We start from the raw sequence: 17,342 nt of genomic DNA on the forward strand, positions 1-17,342 counted from the left end.
TCCCTACCAGGTGTCAGGTCTTCTCCATTTTCTGCAGGATGGCAGAGTGCTGTCTTTTGATTATTCTCCCTATACCACACTGTGTTCCATTTGTAGCCTCCTGCAGATCCCTCTGGTGTGCCAAACTTTCCCTCTTACCAGGAAACACCAGCGTTCTGTCTGCAACACACACTCTCCCACTTTCACGCGCACAGAGCTTTCTCTTCCTGCACATCTCAACTTGCCTGTCCCTTCCCCGGAGGGATCACCCGGAGTAAGCAATTCAACCTCTTTCTCCTGTCCTCCGTCACTTTTTCTTTGGCACTCATTTAAGGTTGTCAAGTATGAACCTTTATGAAATTTAGTTGTGCAAATCTTATAAAGGAACCCCATTTCCTTATAACTGAGCTTCACTTAGCTCATGAATTCTCATGTGAATTGAGTCACAGCTAAGTTAAATGGCCTTAGAGTTAAATAATGCAGTGGCCAGAGGAAAAAGTTTCATCAGTCCAAGATGAATCTGGACAACTCTGGAGTTTTCTAAATTACTGTTTGGTAAATGTCCTGTCAACAGAAATGTTCTCTCTCTCCCTCCCTCCCTCCCTCCCTCTCTCTCTCTCTTTCTTTCTTTCTTTCTTTCTTTCTTTCTTTCTTTCTTTCTTTCTTTCTTTCTTTCTTTCTTTCTTTCTTTCTTTCTTCCTTTCTTCCTTCCTTCCTTCCTTCCTTCCTTCCTTCCTTCCTTCTTCCTTCCTTCCTTCCTTCCTTCCTTCCTTCTTTCTTTCTTTCTTTCTTTCTTTCTTTCTTTCTTTCTTTCTTTCTTTCTTTCTTTCTTTCTTTCTTTTTTCCCAAGGAAAATTAAAGTTGAGGTGAAAGCTCATGCTGGTTAGTTTTTGTCAGCTTGATACAAGCTAAGGTCATCTAGGAAGAGAGAGCCTTAATTGAGAAAATCCCTCTATAAGATTGGCTTGTACAAACTACTAAACCCAGACACTATGGCAGATGCCAACAAGATTTTGCTGACAGGACCATGATATAGCTGTCTCCTGTGAGTCTCTGCTAGTGCCTGGTAAATACAAAAGTGGATGCTCACAGTCATCTATTGGACGGAGCACAGGGTCCCCAATGAAAGAGCTAGAGTACCCAAAGAGCTGAAGGGGTCTGCAGCCCTATAAGAGAAACAACAATATGAACTAACCAATACCCCCAGAGCTTCCTGGGACTAAATCACCAATCAAATAAAACACATGGTGAGACTTATGTCTCTAGCTTCATATGTAGCAGAGGATGGCTTAGTCGGCCATCAATGGGAGGAGAGGCCCTTGGTCTTGCGAAGATTCTATGCCCCAGTATAGGGGAATGCCAGGGCCAGGAAGAAGGAGTGGGTGGGTTGGGGAGCAGGGGGAGGGAGGAGGGGATAGGGGATTTTCGGAGAAGAAACTAGGAAAGGGGATAGCATTTGAAATGTAAATGAAGAAAACATCTAATTTCTAAAAACTGCTCATTTTGATGGGAACTGCCTTAAATATATGAATTTGTAGTCTCCCTAGAGACAAACAAATAAATAAACAAATAGATAAATAAATAAACAAACAAAAGATTGGCTTGTACAAAAGTCTGTGGGGACATTTTCTTGACTAATGGTTGATGTGGGAAGGCCAAGCCCACTGTGGGTGGTTCTATTCCTAGGCAGGTAGTCCCAGAAGACGTAAGAAAGATATAAGAGTCCAGGGAACATGCTACTAAGCAGGATTCTTCCTTGGCTTCTGCTTCAGTTCCTGCCTTCAGGTTCCTTCCTTGAATTCTTGCCCTGGCTCCTTTCATGATGGACTGTAAGCTGTAAGATGAGATAAGCCCTTTTCTCCCGAGTAGCTTTTGGTCATGGTGCTTATCACAGCGATAGAAAGAAGCTAAGACAGTGCTGACGCTTGTTCCGAGAATCAGGAGAGAGCTGTCTAATTTGCGCCATTGTCTGTCACCAATGGCCCTGGTTGAGGTGTATTGGGATTGAATAGCCTTCTTCCTCTTCAAAATTCTGTCATTGAAATATAAGACAAAAGAAGAAGGCACATGAAGACCAAAATAGCTGCACTCTCATTAGTAAAGCTGATATTAGACAATGCATGTTCTATCTGCAGGCAAGTGAATTTGCTCATCACAGCTCCAACCTGCAAAACAGTTCCTAAAATAGTCTCCAACAGTAAATGCTGAAGTTGTTTTAATTAGAAAAAGAACAATGGGTGTCTTCATCTTTACTCTCCATGTGTCTCCACTGTGGCAGAGAAGCTTGGGCTAGCCTTGGTGGAATTCTCTCATACAATTCTAGTTATTAATCATATATATAATTATTATATAAAATAATTTATCATATAAAGTTATTTATAACACACACATAAATATCTTTGATTAGTCTATATTATGAACCTTGTAAATAGTTAAATGAATGTAACCATTCACCATACTGAATGCGTTTAAAAATTTAACCTTCAAACAGAAATATCAGGGAATAAGAATTATTTTTTAGATGTTCATTTGAATTTCTCCCTTCCTCTCTTCAGCCTCCATCCCTCCCTTTAGAAATGAAATGTGCCATGATGTGCTTTCTAAGATAGGTACCATTCAAGATGAGCCTCCTGATGTTAGCATCTTGTATAGAGTCCCTTTGCTTTGACTGTAGGCTGGACCTGTGGCTTGCTTTCAGCAGACACAATATAGAGAAGGTGTTAGAGCTCACTTCTGAGATGACATAGAAACAAGCTCTGGCTTCTGTCTTGGAATCCTTTCTCCTTCCTGTCTGAGGGAAGATAACTGCTGCACTGTGGGCTACCCTGAGGCACTGTGGGCTAGCCTGTGGAGAAGCCCCTGTGGCAAAGAGTTGAAGCCTCCTATGTAACAGCTCCTGAGAAACTAGATTTTGCCAGTTCTCTTGAGTTCCTTCTAAATTGCCTCCTTGCTAAGTTTGCTTTCGTTTCTTGAGGGATCTGGAGCCAAGGATCCCTAACTAAGCTCTGCCCCCTTCATCTCTTGAGAAAATCAGTGAGTTGTGCGTTTTAAACTTCAGTATTTTAGGAACCATGTATTGCATGTCCAAAAATAACTAGTTTTATTTTAATGATGCAGTGATAGCCCAACACTTAATAGGAAAGAGAGAAAGGAACAAAGAGAGAGGTGGCTTTCAGAAAGGCCCCACAGTGTCCTTTGTAATATTTAGCAGCTAGAAACAATCAGGACATCTGTTGGATTGTTGTAGGAATCATAATTTCATGCTGTCTTGAAGGAGTATGAGGTCTTTGGGGGAGAAGACAGACAACTGTAGAGAAATAATCACTTGCCTTTTAGCCATATTTACTGTTAAGTGCACTTGCCTGGGTTAATTGTTGCTCCTTAAGAGGAGGACCACATGAGAATCTAAATAATTACAGCACACATGACTAGAAAAATTATTGAAAATGATGCTTTCAAAAGAAAATCCTATAGAAATGAGGCCCAACAAGTCTGAAAAAGATGACTAAGCCAGTTCAATGGTTTCAAAATAGCTAGGTCAGCAAGTTGACACCCTGGGATAATTTCTTTAACCTTCAGCTATTGCTGTATGTTTTGAATATTAGTGTAGTATGTGGAGAGGCCAAGGATATCTCATTGTTATTGTAGCTAGATCCCAGAATAAGGTAACATGCTAAAGAAAGGAAAGGCAGAGTGAATAGGAGCAGATCCTCTGGAGTCAGATGGGCAGGATTTGAGTTTAGATTGTATCAGGCTAGTCTAGTGAACTTTGGCACATTGCTTAACCTATTTGATGTTAAGATCATAGCAAAAAGATATATCACAGACTAGGTTCTATGGCTCACTCTTAACATCCCTGCACTTAGGAGGCTAAGTCAGGAGGATGGTATCTTTGGCTATATAGCAAGACCCTGTCACAACAAACAACCAATAAATAGATGAAAATATGCCATGGAATTTGGCATATAATAAATAGAATAGTAGGTGTTATTAAGTATTCACATTATAAGACAAATACTAAATATTGTACACACACATAATAATATATAATAAATGCTTCTTTGTACCCTTCATCCACCTCTCTAAAATCTAGTCTCTTGTATTTTCTGAGCATTTTTGTTTTTCTATTTGGTTTTTTTTGTTGTTTTTTTGTTTGTTTGTTTGTTGGTTTTTTGTTTTTGTTTTGTTTTGTTTTTGGCGGAGGAGAGGTTTCTCCATGTGGCCTTGATTGTCTTGCAACTCAATCTATAGACCAGACTGGCGTCAAACTTACAGAGATCCTCCTGCCTCTGCCTCCTGAGTGCTAGGATCAGAGGTGTGTGCCCCCACTGCCCAGTTTCTGAGTTCTTTTATAGCCCAGTGGCTAACAAGGCTGGAAGAGCACAGCTTTTGGTCACACTTGTTGCTTGGGAGGACTTGACTTTCAACAAAGAGTGAGCTGCTGCTATTGACTTTTCCCCAAGACGGTCCTCCCCAGACCATCCTCCCCAGACCATCCTCCCCGTCCTCCATGTTTGCAGCAGCCATGTTTGCATTCTTAGAACTTGGAAAAGAATAGATGCTTAGTGCGGTCAGGGTGATTTGATGTGCCTTAAAAATGGCTGTGGAGCCAGCTATTTGGCAAATCAGACCTTCTTGTCCTCATGGTCTCCTCCAGTTCATGGGAAAAGATAAAAGTATTGAACGTGGGGTTCAACAGTGTTCTGAAAATACTGTAATGAGTCGAACTGACTCTAAAGAAGAGGAAGTCTGCTATTTGGGGAATTGTGCATCAAAAATATATCAGGACAGAGCAAGAAAAAAATTAATCCATGCAAAGTAATGGAAGCACTGGGTACTTTTAATTTTTTAGTGGCCCCGAGGCACCATTATCTGCTTTTTTCTGGGAAACCACTCATTGGGGGAAAGGGAGCACTCTGGCCTCTTTTCTGGGAGCAGTCCAATGCAGTATGGATATTAATTAAATTTATTAAACAAATAACACAGCGACTTGGGGGAAGAGGGGTCCATCTGCCAGCTCCGCAGACAGATCTCTGCAGAGACGTGGACTGAATGGTAGTTAGAGGGAAGTTGCCTAGCTCAGCAGATGGGCTCTTGTCTCCAGTGGGGGAGATTTGGTGGCGGTCCAACAACTCTTTTTCCCCTCCAGGTTTTTGTTCCTTGCAACTGTGATTGAAGAAGCCCTTCTCTGTCTTTTCCCAGCCTGAACCTCCCTCCCACCCACCCCTCCCCCTCTTTGTTTATGTGAGCAATGTTTAAATCTGAGTGATTTGTTCAAGAAGCAAGTCCCGGCTGATCTCATTTTGTGTGTGTGCCCCAAAGCTCATGCAGAAAATAATTAGGAAGATGTAATCCCATTGACTGTACATCCACTTGTGTACACTGCTGCAGCCCAGCCTTGTGTCCTGGAAAAAAAAAAGGCTCTGGGCCAATTTGAATTTGTCCAGAAACCTCATCTTCTGCACTGGGAAGTTTATATGATGCTGAGGTATAGATTCGTATTATTCCTAAAGTGGTTCCTTGGTCACTTTGATTTCTTTCTGACCTTTGTGACTTTTAAACACACTCTCCCTCCCTCCCTCCCTCTCCCTTCCTCCCTCCCTTTCCCTCCCCCTCCCTCCTCCTCCCCCTTCCTCCTCCTCCTCTGTCTTCCTCTCTCTCTCTCTCTCTCTCTCTCTCTCTCTCTCTCTCTGTATGTTTAAGGATTATTGTTCAGATTCTAATGGCCAGCATCTGTTGCGGTGCCACCCATCAGTGTCTCCATTGCGGACAATAATGGTCTGCTCTGCCTTCTAGAAATGTACTTCCCACCTCCTCCCCACGTCTCTGCAGAGAGTGGGTGCGCACAAAGCCCACATGTCCTTTGCTCTCAGCTGGTCAGCGCTTCTCAGCATTTGGTGTATTTTTGACCCGAAGTCCATTCAGACAGAATGTGGGTTAATGTAAATCTCCCCACCACTCCTCTTCTGTCCTCAAACTATTGCCAAGACCACTTTACAGAAGAGCCCTGCATCTCTGACAATGTCCCTCCAACAGGGAGTCACACAAGCCTTTTGATCGATTTGTATGTCCTATTAATGGCAAAAATTTGGACTAAATAGATACCCACCTTGGGCTGAGTCCTGGAACACTCTGGCCTTAGAGAGATAGGTCTGTTTCTGGCCAGCCTACCAGTGGACATAGATGCCAGACATAAAGAAAGTCCTCCAACCCAAATGATCTCCCTTCCTCTCCAACAAACCCGCTGTGCTGTGCCAGCAGAGGCCTCAGCTGTTACAGAACCCAGAGATAAGAGTAGATGAATGCAGAATTATGACTTTTTGTAAGGTGTATTGAGCCTTAGAGAGATAGAGGACAAACCTATAATTCTGATGGTAAGTACTAACAGATGAGCACATCTTTTGAAGTTTAACAGAATCTTAGCTGGCAAGCCTGTACAGGCTGTTAGTTCTTTTGGCTGGGAAGATGGTTCTGTGGTTAACTATTTGCTCTAAAAGTGGAAGGACCAGAGTTCAGATCTTCAGGAACCCATGTGAAGCCCTATGGGTGTGGTGACCTGCCTGTAATTGCAGCCTCAGAAGGCAGAGATGGGATGCTCAACAAGACTTGTTACATCTGCAAGCTCTGGGTTTGATTGAGAGGCTCTTCCTCAATGAATAAGTAGGAAGAGCCATTAAGGAGGGTGCTTGATCTCAACCTGGGGTCTTTACTTGCACACTCATACATGCCCTCAAACCTCCCACACACATACATAAAAGTGCATACCACACACACACACACACACACACACACACACATGGAAATAAAATGATCAGCTCATTTCTGCTGTAACAGAAATGATAAATCAAGTCTTTCCTTGAAATTGGTCTGAGCTTCCAAAACCCAACTCAAAATGGAGTCTCACTGGGCCTTAGGTGGTGTCGTCACTGCCTCTTTGAGTATCTAGCTGTCCCCACTTCCCCTAAAGTCACAGGAATGTTAACAAGTCGGCAAACTTGCAGACCCCAGTGGCTCTTCCATTGAGCCCTGCCATAGGTTATTGTTTCTAAGAGTCAATGTTATTCTTCAGGTTTTTATGGAATTGAGAGGAGCTCTGCTCAAAAGATGGCCATGAGGCGGCTGCTGAGAAATATCTGTTTACCTTGGAATCACAGGTGAGCTGCCAATTTATTTTTCTAATTTGTTGGAAGTCAAGATCTCCAGTGGGTAGAGGGCAGACAGCATTTGGAATTCATAGGCTATTTTCCACACTGTCTACACTGCTTCTCCTTCCACCCTGGTGTACCTGGCTTAATTTTACTCCCTGATTTAAATCTCAATCTAGTTGCTCTGGCATCTCAATTTAGGGGAAGATTGGACGTTGTTTTTCAAAGAGAATTGCAAGCGTTTTACTCTTGTCTGAAGAGACAGATTGTGCCTTCCTTCCCAAGGATAAGCCCAGAAATTACATGTAAATCTTGGAGGTTTTATTTGTAGCAGAATGTTTTCAGACCTCACGTTCACACATTAGTGTAAATGAATAAAACAGAGACGGCAGGAAACCCCCCAGCAGACAGTGTGCATGTTTCAGATTGGCTCCCAGTGCCTCCTGTCTGCTTTGAACACATTGTGTTGACTCTGGAGCTTCAAAGGCTTCATTGTGGATTTTGTAGGCAATGTGACAATGTGGGACTAAGAGCACCAAAAAGAGCTTTTGATCACAAACAAACAATATTATTTTGTAGGAAACCAGAGAGTACCTTTGAAAATTCAATTTACTTTAAGATTTGCCCGAGAAGGGCAAGTGCACTTTTAGATGTTGTCTTTAATTTTGCTTCAAGGGTTCAAATGCAAACTCTGCATGTTCGTGTGTGTGCTTGTATGTATGTGTGCACACGTGTGCTCAGGTGCGGTTCCATCTGCCCTTTTCTCTTTTTTAAGACAAGGTCTGTCTCTCAGTGGCTTGGAATCCACAAATTAGGTTAGGCTGCCTGGCCAGCTCTAAGGGCTCCACCTGCCCCTGCCTTTGCAGGGCTGGAGTTAGAAGCACCCTGGACACCCAGCTCTTTACATGTGTTTGGAGAGTCTTACTTGACTCTCATGATTGCTTGGTGAATACTCTATTGATTGAATTGCCTCCTCATCACTATAGTGCAAACATTTGAAATGTTCAGACTAATGACTCCTCTGCATGCTCACTCCCCAGGTGAACATTTTACAAAGGAACCACATTTGGGAGTACCATCGCTAGCTGTCTCCAGGATTAGATGCTATAGCTCTTTAGAGCTTAACGCCTGCGATACAGGAGGGGACCGACTAAGACAAGGCCTGCCAGGTTCTGATGGAAAAATACTGACATTTGACAGCCCAGGTCCTGAGATAAAACAGAAAGCCTGCTATCAGATTTTCTGTTGTATCTCAATGTTATTTAATCAGTGATTTTTTTTCAATTCTATCTCATGTGTTGGGATCTCTTACTTTGTAGTGATTTGAAAACTGCCTTCAGTTCTTTTAGAGAGGTTCAGGACTGTCTACTTACCTGTTTTCCTGCCTCCTTCATTGTCTCCTCTTTCCTCTTCTCTCTGGTTCATCTTTCTGGTTTTCTTTGTGTATGTATGTGTATGCGAGGTATGAGTGTGTGTGTGAATGTGTGTATATGTGTGTATGTGTAGTATATGCATGTGCACAGAGATCAGAAGATGCTATCTGTTGTTCTGGTTTGTCACTCGGCCTTACTCCTTTGAGATAGATTCTTTCATGGAACCCGAAGCTGGGCTGACTTGACAAGCCCTTGAGCTCCTCCTGCCTCCACCCTACACAGCACTGGGGTTGCAGGCATTTAAAAATCTTTCTTATCTATCTATCTATCTATCTATCTATCTATCTATCTATCTATCTATCTATCTATCTATGTGTGTGTGCGTATGTGTGATGCATGGTCATGACGTCAGAGGACAATGTAGGAGAGCTCTTCTTCCACTCTGTGGGCCATGGGTTGGAATGCATGTTGCCAAGCTGACGTGGCCAGCATTATTGATTATCCAGCTATCTCTTCAGGCCTTGGCATGCTTCCTTTGTTATTACTCTCCAGTTGGTTCAAATTCAAATGTAGAATTATCTAGTAGGATGCAAATTTCTAAGCTCCCTGGCTCAGCTCCTCCCCAAGCATGATGGAGACCATGCCGCTCATTCCACATTATCACAGTTTGGTTTGGGTTTGTGGTTCTGGGATCTAACTCAGGGCCTTGCACATATGAGGCAAGCATCTCACCACCCAGTTACATTCCCAGCCCTTGGGTTTCTTGGGGCAAATCTCCTTATGTAGGCCAGACTGCTCTTGAGTTTTTGATTCACCTTGTCCCTGTCTCGTAAATGCTGGGGTTACAGGTGTGGACATGTATACTCAACACGAAATTTTTGTTTTTGTTTTTTAAACATTTATTCATTCATTCATTTATTTATTTTGCTTTTGTGTATTTGTGTGTGCATGTACATGTGTGTGTGTGCATGAGCATGCATAACGGCATACCATGACATGTGTATGGTGGTCATAGGACAGATTTGGGTTGGTTCTCTTCCTCTCCCGTGTGAGTTCTAGGATCAAACTCAAGCCTTTGGTCTCTATGGCCATTGCCTTTATCTACCCTGGCTTTTAATTTGTGAGTTTTAAAAGTGCTTTAGATATTAGTCTTTTCTTTGAGTTAATGAGCTCTAACTTTAGACTGTGGGATCTCCTAGTTCGTTTTCAGAGGTCGAGATGATGACATGTCAGCTCATCTCACCATTGACACCATCTCCATCTCTACACAGCGTATTTTCAAATGCATAGGGAGGAATACCTAGTGGCTACCACCTGAACACTTACCACCACCAACCCTCATGCTAAGCATTTTATATACACCATGACATTTCGTTTTCATGACATATTAATATTCACACTTTAAAGATGAAGAAATTTATGCTCAGGCATGTTAAATAACTTGCTGAAAGTCACATCTAATTCATCGAAACTAATCTAATCTAAAATCATATCTAACAGCCGGACTCGGATTTGAAACCCAGACAGCTAACTCTAGAACACTTTCATTAAGTCTCTCTACTTTCATGTCATCCTGTACATGCTCATTTGTAATTTATAATTTACTTAAGTCTTAATGGAAGCTACAGAGTCTTCGAGTAAAAGTGCAAATAAAATAGCATAGGTTAAAACCAAATAAAAAGATTAATCATGTGTAGCCTTTCAAGTTTTTGGAAACTGTCCCATTTTTTTCTAACTCTGCACTTTCTAAGTTAATGTTGCCAGTTCTTTATTTTTAAGCTTTCCTTTCACTGTTGGAGGAATGGTGAGCCCTAGTCAATGAAGTCTGTGGGGGATGGAGTCTTTTTTATTACTGTTGTGTTTCTGGTGCTCAGTAGCTGTTGGGGTCAAGGACATATTGAGTAACCAGGGCAGAGATGCTGGAGCTGAATGCATAGGCTGTAGGAGGTGAACAGGTTCATGCAGATCAGGCATGGGGCCATCCTCATTGACAATTATGACTTTACTACTCTGAAAGAGACAGGGAAGAGATGATTGGCTTTCTTATCAATTTCCCCCTGTGTGATACTTTGCAATTGTTAGTATACTACTGTAAGCCACCTTGAAATGCTTTAAGGAGACAAAATATAAATGGATTTATTATATATTTATAAAGATGCATATATGCATCTAAAATTGTATGTTGATTTGTCCATGTGAAGTCCTTTGCTGTCTGCTGATCTGAGATGTGGGAAAGGCTGGGTTTTCTTCTCCTGTGTGCCGTGGAAGCTGAGATGGGGAAGAGGGCCAGGCCTCCTGTGTGGCATGGGAGCGGTTCTTGATGCTGTGAGATGCTCTTTCTCATCCCAGGGATGTAGTTTCTAGGCCTTTGCCTTGCTGGCCCTTTGGAATTTAAAGCAGTCACCCTGAGACTGTCGTGGTGTATTTCCAAGTGAGGCAGAAAGAAAGAAACAACTGCGCTGTGTTTCACTCCCACTCAGACAAAGACTGTTTGCCTTTAACAGTCACGTGCATCATGATGGATGTAGTATTTCTGTCATCAGTGAAAACTGTTGGTTCTTACCGGAAGTTCTCCCCCCTGTTTCTGTGCAGTTGACAATGCAGCTTACACCTACACTCAGAACTGTAGGGCAGTCTCTCCTGCTTGTAGAGGGGAAGCAGGTTCAGGGCCGCTAACTGATTTCCCTCTCTTGACCTTCATTTTCTTTACCTCTCTTCTAGCCTCTTCATTTCGTGTTTGAACCTAAGCCTCTGGGCTTTGTCTCTTCATTTACTAGTTAATACCATTGTGCTCTTGACTAGATGGTACTGGGTGACTCATTAAAAAAAAAAAAAAAAAAAAAAAGAAAGAAAGAAATTTATTTCTTACTGTCCTGGAGGTTGAGAAGTCAAAGATCAAGGGACCACCAGGTGTGGAGTCTTCCAGTAAGGATCTGTCCTCTCTTTCCCAAGATAGTGCCCTACATACTATATCATCTAGAAGAGCAATGTGGACTTTGTCCTTAACTTGATGCGAAAATGGAAAAGCGATGAAAGGAAGCTCACTTATCAAAACAGGTATTAAAACCATCTGATGGAGCTCTTGTGACCTAAACACCTCTTAAAGGTCCCAATCCTTTAGGAATTGATTTATACAACATCAGCAAAGCCCGCTCTTTATAATAATCATGATAACCACTTAAAATGCAGACTCCAAGGATCCCCACATTGCATCTAATAGTAACCGTGGTTTCTAAAGCATCTCCACATTGTTTTTACAGCAAGTAGGCTGAGCGAGAAGTACCAGAGAGGAAACGAAGGTGGAAAAGCTAAACATTCAAAGATGAAAGTAGAAAAAAACCAAACAACAACCCCAAACCCAAACACTCAGCGGACTTTCTCCTTTACATGTAAAGAAGGACTAACAGCCAGGCATGGTGGTCCTAGCACTTGGAAGGTGGAGGCAGGAGGATTAGAAGCTTACAAACATCCTTGCCTACATAGCAAATTTGAGGCTAGCCTGGTAAAAAAAAAGACCCTGTCATAAACAAACAAATGAAGAACAACTGATAGATAACTGCCAACTATTCCTGGGGAGAGTCCTTCAGAAAGGGACTCACTTTCTGGGCATTGTGCTTTCGGAACCGTGTTTCTAACCTCCTTTGTGTGTGATAGTGGCAGTAGGACCTAGGTCCTAGAGCCTGCAAAGTCATGTTCCAACATAAAGCCCCTGCCCTCTTAAACTTTCTTCTGCTTTAACTTTTTATAATTACATACAATGCTGTTAATTATTACATATAGTATATAATGTACTTTGGTCATATTTTCCCCATTGTCTGCTCTTATCCCATTTCCCCTCCTGCTGAATTCCCTCTTTTTCCAACAAGTCCTCCAACTACTTTCATGGCCTTCGGTGTATGTTCCATTGCATTTCATTAGGGTCTCCTGTGTGAGCGTAGATGGGAACAAGGGCAATTTACCATATTGAGGACTATGACTCCTACTGCCTCTATAACTTTTAACTGCTTCTGTGAGGGGTGGGGCTCAGGAGTGCCACTCTGTTCATGATGGAATGTTGGTGGGTCCAGCCCCATGCAATCTAATGCAGGTAGTCACTGCTGCTCTAAGTTCAAGATTGTAACAGCCATGCTATGGCCTTTGTCTCTGCTTGGAGCTGAAGTGCAAGCACATGTTTTGGCTCAGTTCTCTAGAGCTTTATTTCTTCAACTTGTTTATTTAAATTGAATTAAAATTTGCATATGTTTACTTTATAGAGCACACCCTGAAGTCACAGCTTTATCCTAAATACCCACCAATATACATCCATTCACTCTTTACCTATGTGTTGAATGCCTGGTAGGATCAAAGAACACTGCTAGACAGAAGTAAGCCTGGTTTCCTGCTCTCAGAGAGCCTCTGTCTGGAGAAGGAGATAGATGCTAAATGGATCACACTTAACCTCCAAGCTTTGCATGTGACTTCAGGATGCGTCTGTGCTGTGCTTGCAGCTTGGTTAATGAAAGACAGCCATTTTCCTATTCAATAAGGCTAGGGGCAATTTGAGTTACTGCAAGACACATGTAGATGTTTTTTTTTTTTTTTTTTTTTTTTTTTTGTCAATTCCTGTATTAGATGAAATGCTTGATAAAAACAACTTGAATGGGGAGGGACGTATTGGGTTGATGGCGTCAAGGGTGTCAGTCCATACTGCTGGGTAGGTAGGGTGTAGAGCAAAGCAATTCATACCATGCCTGACTAGAAGCAGGAAGAAAAGGATGCCAGCACTTGGGATGCTGCCTTTCTTACAGCTTCCTTTAATTTGCATGGGTTCCCATCCCGTGGATGCTGTTTTCACTTATTCGGGGGAGGGGGGTCCCTCTGGAATTAGATTTCTGAAGGCATCCTTACATGCACATCCAGTATTTGGGGCACCAACCTCCTAAGTGATTATAAATCCAGTTAAATAGGCAACACAGATTAAACATCAGCATCCATCTAAGGACTGTTGACATCATCAGTGAACTCACTCAGGCAGCCATCCACCGAATGAACTTAGTAGCAGACTTCTCTCTTGTTATTTTGCTGTTCATTTAGATGAACTTTAATAAAACTCTAGGTATTCATTTAAATACTGGCTTCTTAAGGAAAGGAAGAAAGTGGGCTATGTTTAATTAATTTTTCTTGCTCCTCTGTGGTGGGAATTTGGGTCACAATGAGCATAATTTGTACACCAAAGATCCAGAATAATTTTATACATTTCTAGCTTCAAGTGAATATACTTTATAATAAAAATGGACAGAGAGATGTATGAGCCAGAGGATCATGGAGTTTGCTGTGAGATCGTGTCTCTTAGGAATGTCAGAAGCTACACCCATAAGGTCTCACCAACATGGCCACCTGAAAGTGAACTGAACAAGGACAGTAGACATGCTAACAGGGACTCTGGGAGGTGTGGGGAGCAAGCCTTGGAGGTCTCGATTCTAATGAAGAACTAAAGAATGCTGAGAACTGAGAAAAAGTCTTCCCTAGAGAAGAGCACACAACTAACAAAACCAAATGGTCCTGAAGACATATACATTCAGGTAACATTGCAGACTGAGCAGTTTGTATGCATAGATATTCACACACACACACACACACACACACACACACACACACACACACATACACACACACACATACACACATACACACACACACACACACACACACACACACACACACACATACACACACACACATACACACATACACACACACACACACACACACACACACACATACACACACACACATACACACATACACACACACACACACACACACACACACACACACTTAATGAAGAAAGAGGGAATGAATTTGAAAGAGGTCAAGGAGGGTATATGGGAGGGTTTAGAGAGAGGGAAGGGAAGAAGAAATGGTGTTTCTCTAGTATAATCTCAAAAATAAAAGAAATATTTTTAAAATAAATGAAATGAGTAATCCTTTGAGTATCCACATTTAGGATGGCTAAAAGCTCAGATTATGCTTGCTAGAGTTTTTATTTCCTGGAGCTGAAATCAGATCTTTCGGGGACATGGCATTAGTTATTTCAGGCTCTGTCAGGATACTGCTATAGTAGATTAACATTGTAAACCAGAAGCCTGGCTGAGCAAGATGGAGGATAGCAGGAGCCACCTGGCCTCACTCTTTCCTCTGGTCTAAGGCTGGCTCCAACCTTGACCAGATGCTGTCTGCATCTTGGTTTCTATTTTCACAGGGGACTTAGTGAAATGGATCCATTGTACACACACACATACACACACACACACACACACACACACACTCACACACTCACTCATCACGGCTCCCCAAACGGAGAACGCCCTTCTCCCCCATTCCCTCCTCCATTAGCAAAGCCAGAGAGCAGTTGGCATTGAAAACTTCTGTTGTGAGCTGAGCACGGCCTCTGTTTATTTAAACCTGGCTCCATCTGAGTGCAAATCGCACTTGGTGGGGCCCTTTTAATTTTTCTGTTGGATTTTTAATTCAACTATAAAGACAATTCAAGTGCGAAACTTCAGCGTGCTGACTTTGTTCTTTGAGTCATTGCACTGTAATTAGCTGAGCTGGGTTTTAAATGCAGCCAGGGAACATCTTTCTTGTCTGTTTATGTCAGAAAAAAATGGCTAATGAGCACTTATCAAAGAGATGAACATTTTTTTTCATTAGATTAAGTAACATCAAAACAGATTTGTAATGTTCTATTATGTTTCAGCTTGGAAGAAATTGGGTAAAATAGCTAATATCTTCACGGCTGCCGAAGAATGTCTCTGTAAGACAAGATCTGCCTCCCCTCGTCCCCCATACACCTAGACTTCAGCAAAGTGACAACTTCCTGTGTGGCTAAGTGGCTTAAAGGCACATTCTCAAAGGGCTCAGAATGACCTTAAAATTATCTGTAGCGTGTGAATACCTGTGAGGCCAGTGTCATTACTGGTTGTCAGTGCCTTATGCCATGGTTCCTTGTGACTTGATCTTACAGTCCTATCTGATTGCTTTTTAAGAACTATTCCTTTCCATGTTCCCACAGCTACCAATCAGAATTCCATCTGGAACACTCAGTATCTGCTTTCTTCCTCGTGGAGAGTTTTGAGTGTTTATGTGGATGGCATTCATGTTTTAACAAAAGGCACAATGATGAAGTCTGATTTCTTAAGAAAACTCATAGTAAAAATGTAGACTTAAGAATCTCTCAGCTGGACATGGTGGCTCATGCCTTTAATCCCAGCACTCAGGAGGCAGAGGCAGGTGGATATCTACAAGTACGAGGCCAACCTGGTCTACAAAGTGAGTTCCAGGACAGCCAGGACTACCCAGAGAAACCATGTTTCCAAAAAACAAAACAACTAGAAGAACAAGAATCTTCTCATTAAAAATTCACTTTATCTTTATTTGGATGTATGTGTATGGTCTGTATGGTCACATGCTTATAGACAGATGCTTAAGGTATTGATCCACGAAACTGGAGTCACAGGAGGCTGTGAGTCATTCAGTGTGGGTGCTGAGAACAAAATTCTAGTCTTCTGCAAGCGCAACAGGTACTCTTAACCACCGAGCCATCTCTCCATCCCCAGAACTTTCTCATTTTACATGTATCTTGGATGACAGGCTTTTTGTTTCTTTAATTTCACACCACAAGTTTGAGGCAGTGTATAGTGGCCTATAAGCGTGTTAATGGGGCATTGTCTTGAGTGACGATGGATGGGAAAGAGCCCAGCCACTGTGAGTGATGCCCTCCTTGCACAGATGGCCCTGGGGTGTATAAGGGAGCTAGCTGAATGAGCAAGCCAGTGCACAGCATCCCTCTGTAGTTCTCTGAGCATTTCTGAATACTTGGTGTAACAGTGTTCTGTGGCTCTCTTCTACTTCCTCTGCTCTAGTACCAGAATCCAGCATTTCTTCAAAGTCTCTGGTTCTTATGGGGGGACAATAGTACTTAGAAATTAAACACTGGATACTAGGTGCTGCTGGACAGCCTCTATGTCTATACTGAGTACATACAGGATTGATGAGACTCTCTCTCTCTCTCTCTCATATTCACAAATCCAGTCTAATGCTAGAAAGTTAATTTTAGTCTTTCTGTTTTATGTCTTCAGTTTTGTGTTTGTGTGTGTGGGTTATGTGGGTTTCTGTGGAAGTGTGCATGTGGTGTGTATAAGTGGCTGGAGGCCAGAGGAGAGTGTCGGACAGATCCCAAGGAGCGGAAGCTACAGGCAGTAGTGAACTGCCCGGCATGGATGCTGGGAACTGCACTTGGCTCCTCTGAAAGAACAGGGAGTGCTCTTAACCACAGAGCCACTTCCCCAGCCTCTCTGGGTAGTGTCTAAGCCCTTTCTCCAGGTGAGGAATCTGGCTCATACTTCTTTTCTGGCTCACACTCTTTTCACTGTTTCTACTCACTGTTTTAGGCTTGTATTCACTCAAGGCTGATCCAGAATTACTGACCCCATTGTTACAAAAATTTATAACTCTAACACTTGATATTTGTTAACTGGTCATTTTTTGTCTCCAGACTGTTTAGTCAAAATTTATGTTTGTCTGCTTAGTGTGATAGTTTTATTTAAAAAATCATTGGCTTTATTCGCCTTTGTCTCTATTTCATGTTGGATTTTACATCTTCCTGTTTTGTTAATAATATCACCATCAACCATCATCCCAAACCAAAATGATTTCAAAAACACCAGCAGAAATGTACAGTGCCTTCCTCTCCCCTGCCACCGTGTTAACATGCCTTCCCGAGTTTCTGTTTGCAAGTATAAGTATGGAAATAAATACATTTGCATCTTTTCGCCTCATCATGGTTCCTTTTAAGCACAGGGGC

General features: G+C 42.2%; 1 protein-coding gene across 2 annotated transcripts in view; it reads left to right on the top strand.

Annotated features, from left to right (window-relative positions):
• The window catches only part of Them7 (thioesterase superfamily member 7), a 155,519-nt gene that overhangs the window by 53,211 nt on the left and 84,966 nt on the right, over positions 1-17,342 (top strand). Inside the window, exon 2 of one of the 2 annotated variants that reach the window (NM_028747.2) lies at positions 7,049-7,133. The exons of the other annotated variant lie outside the window; for it this stretch is intronic. Coding sequence (NP_083023.1) covers positions 7,084-7,133 — 50 coding nt within the window. The 5' untranslated portion in view covers positions 7,049-7,083. The remainder of the gene's footprint in view (positions 1-7,048; positions 7,134-17,342) is intronic. 2 annotated transcript variants of the gene reach the window in all.

Source organism: Mus musculus, chromosome 2 (assembly GCF_000001635.26).
Source record: "Mus musculus strain C57BL/6J chromosome 2, GRCm38.p6 C57BL/6J".
Lineage (NCBI taxonomy): Eukaryota > Metazoa > Chordata > Mammalia > Rodentia > Muridae > Mus > Mus musculus.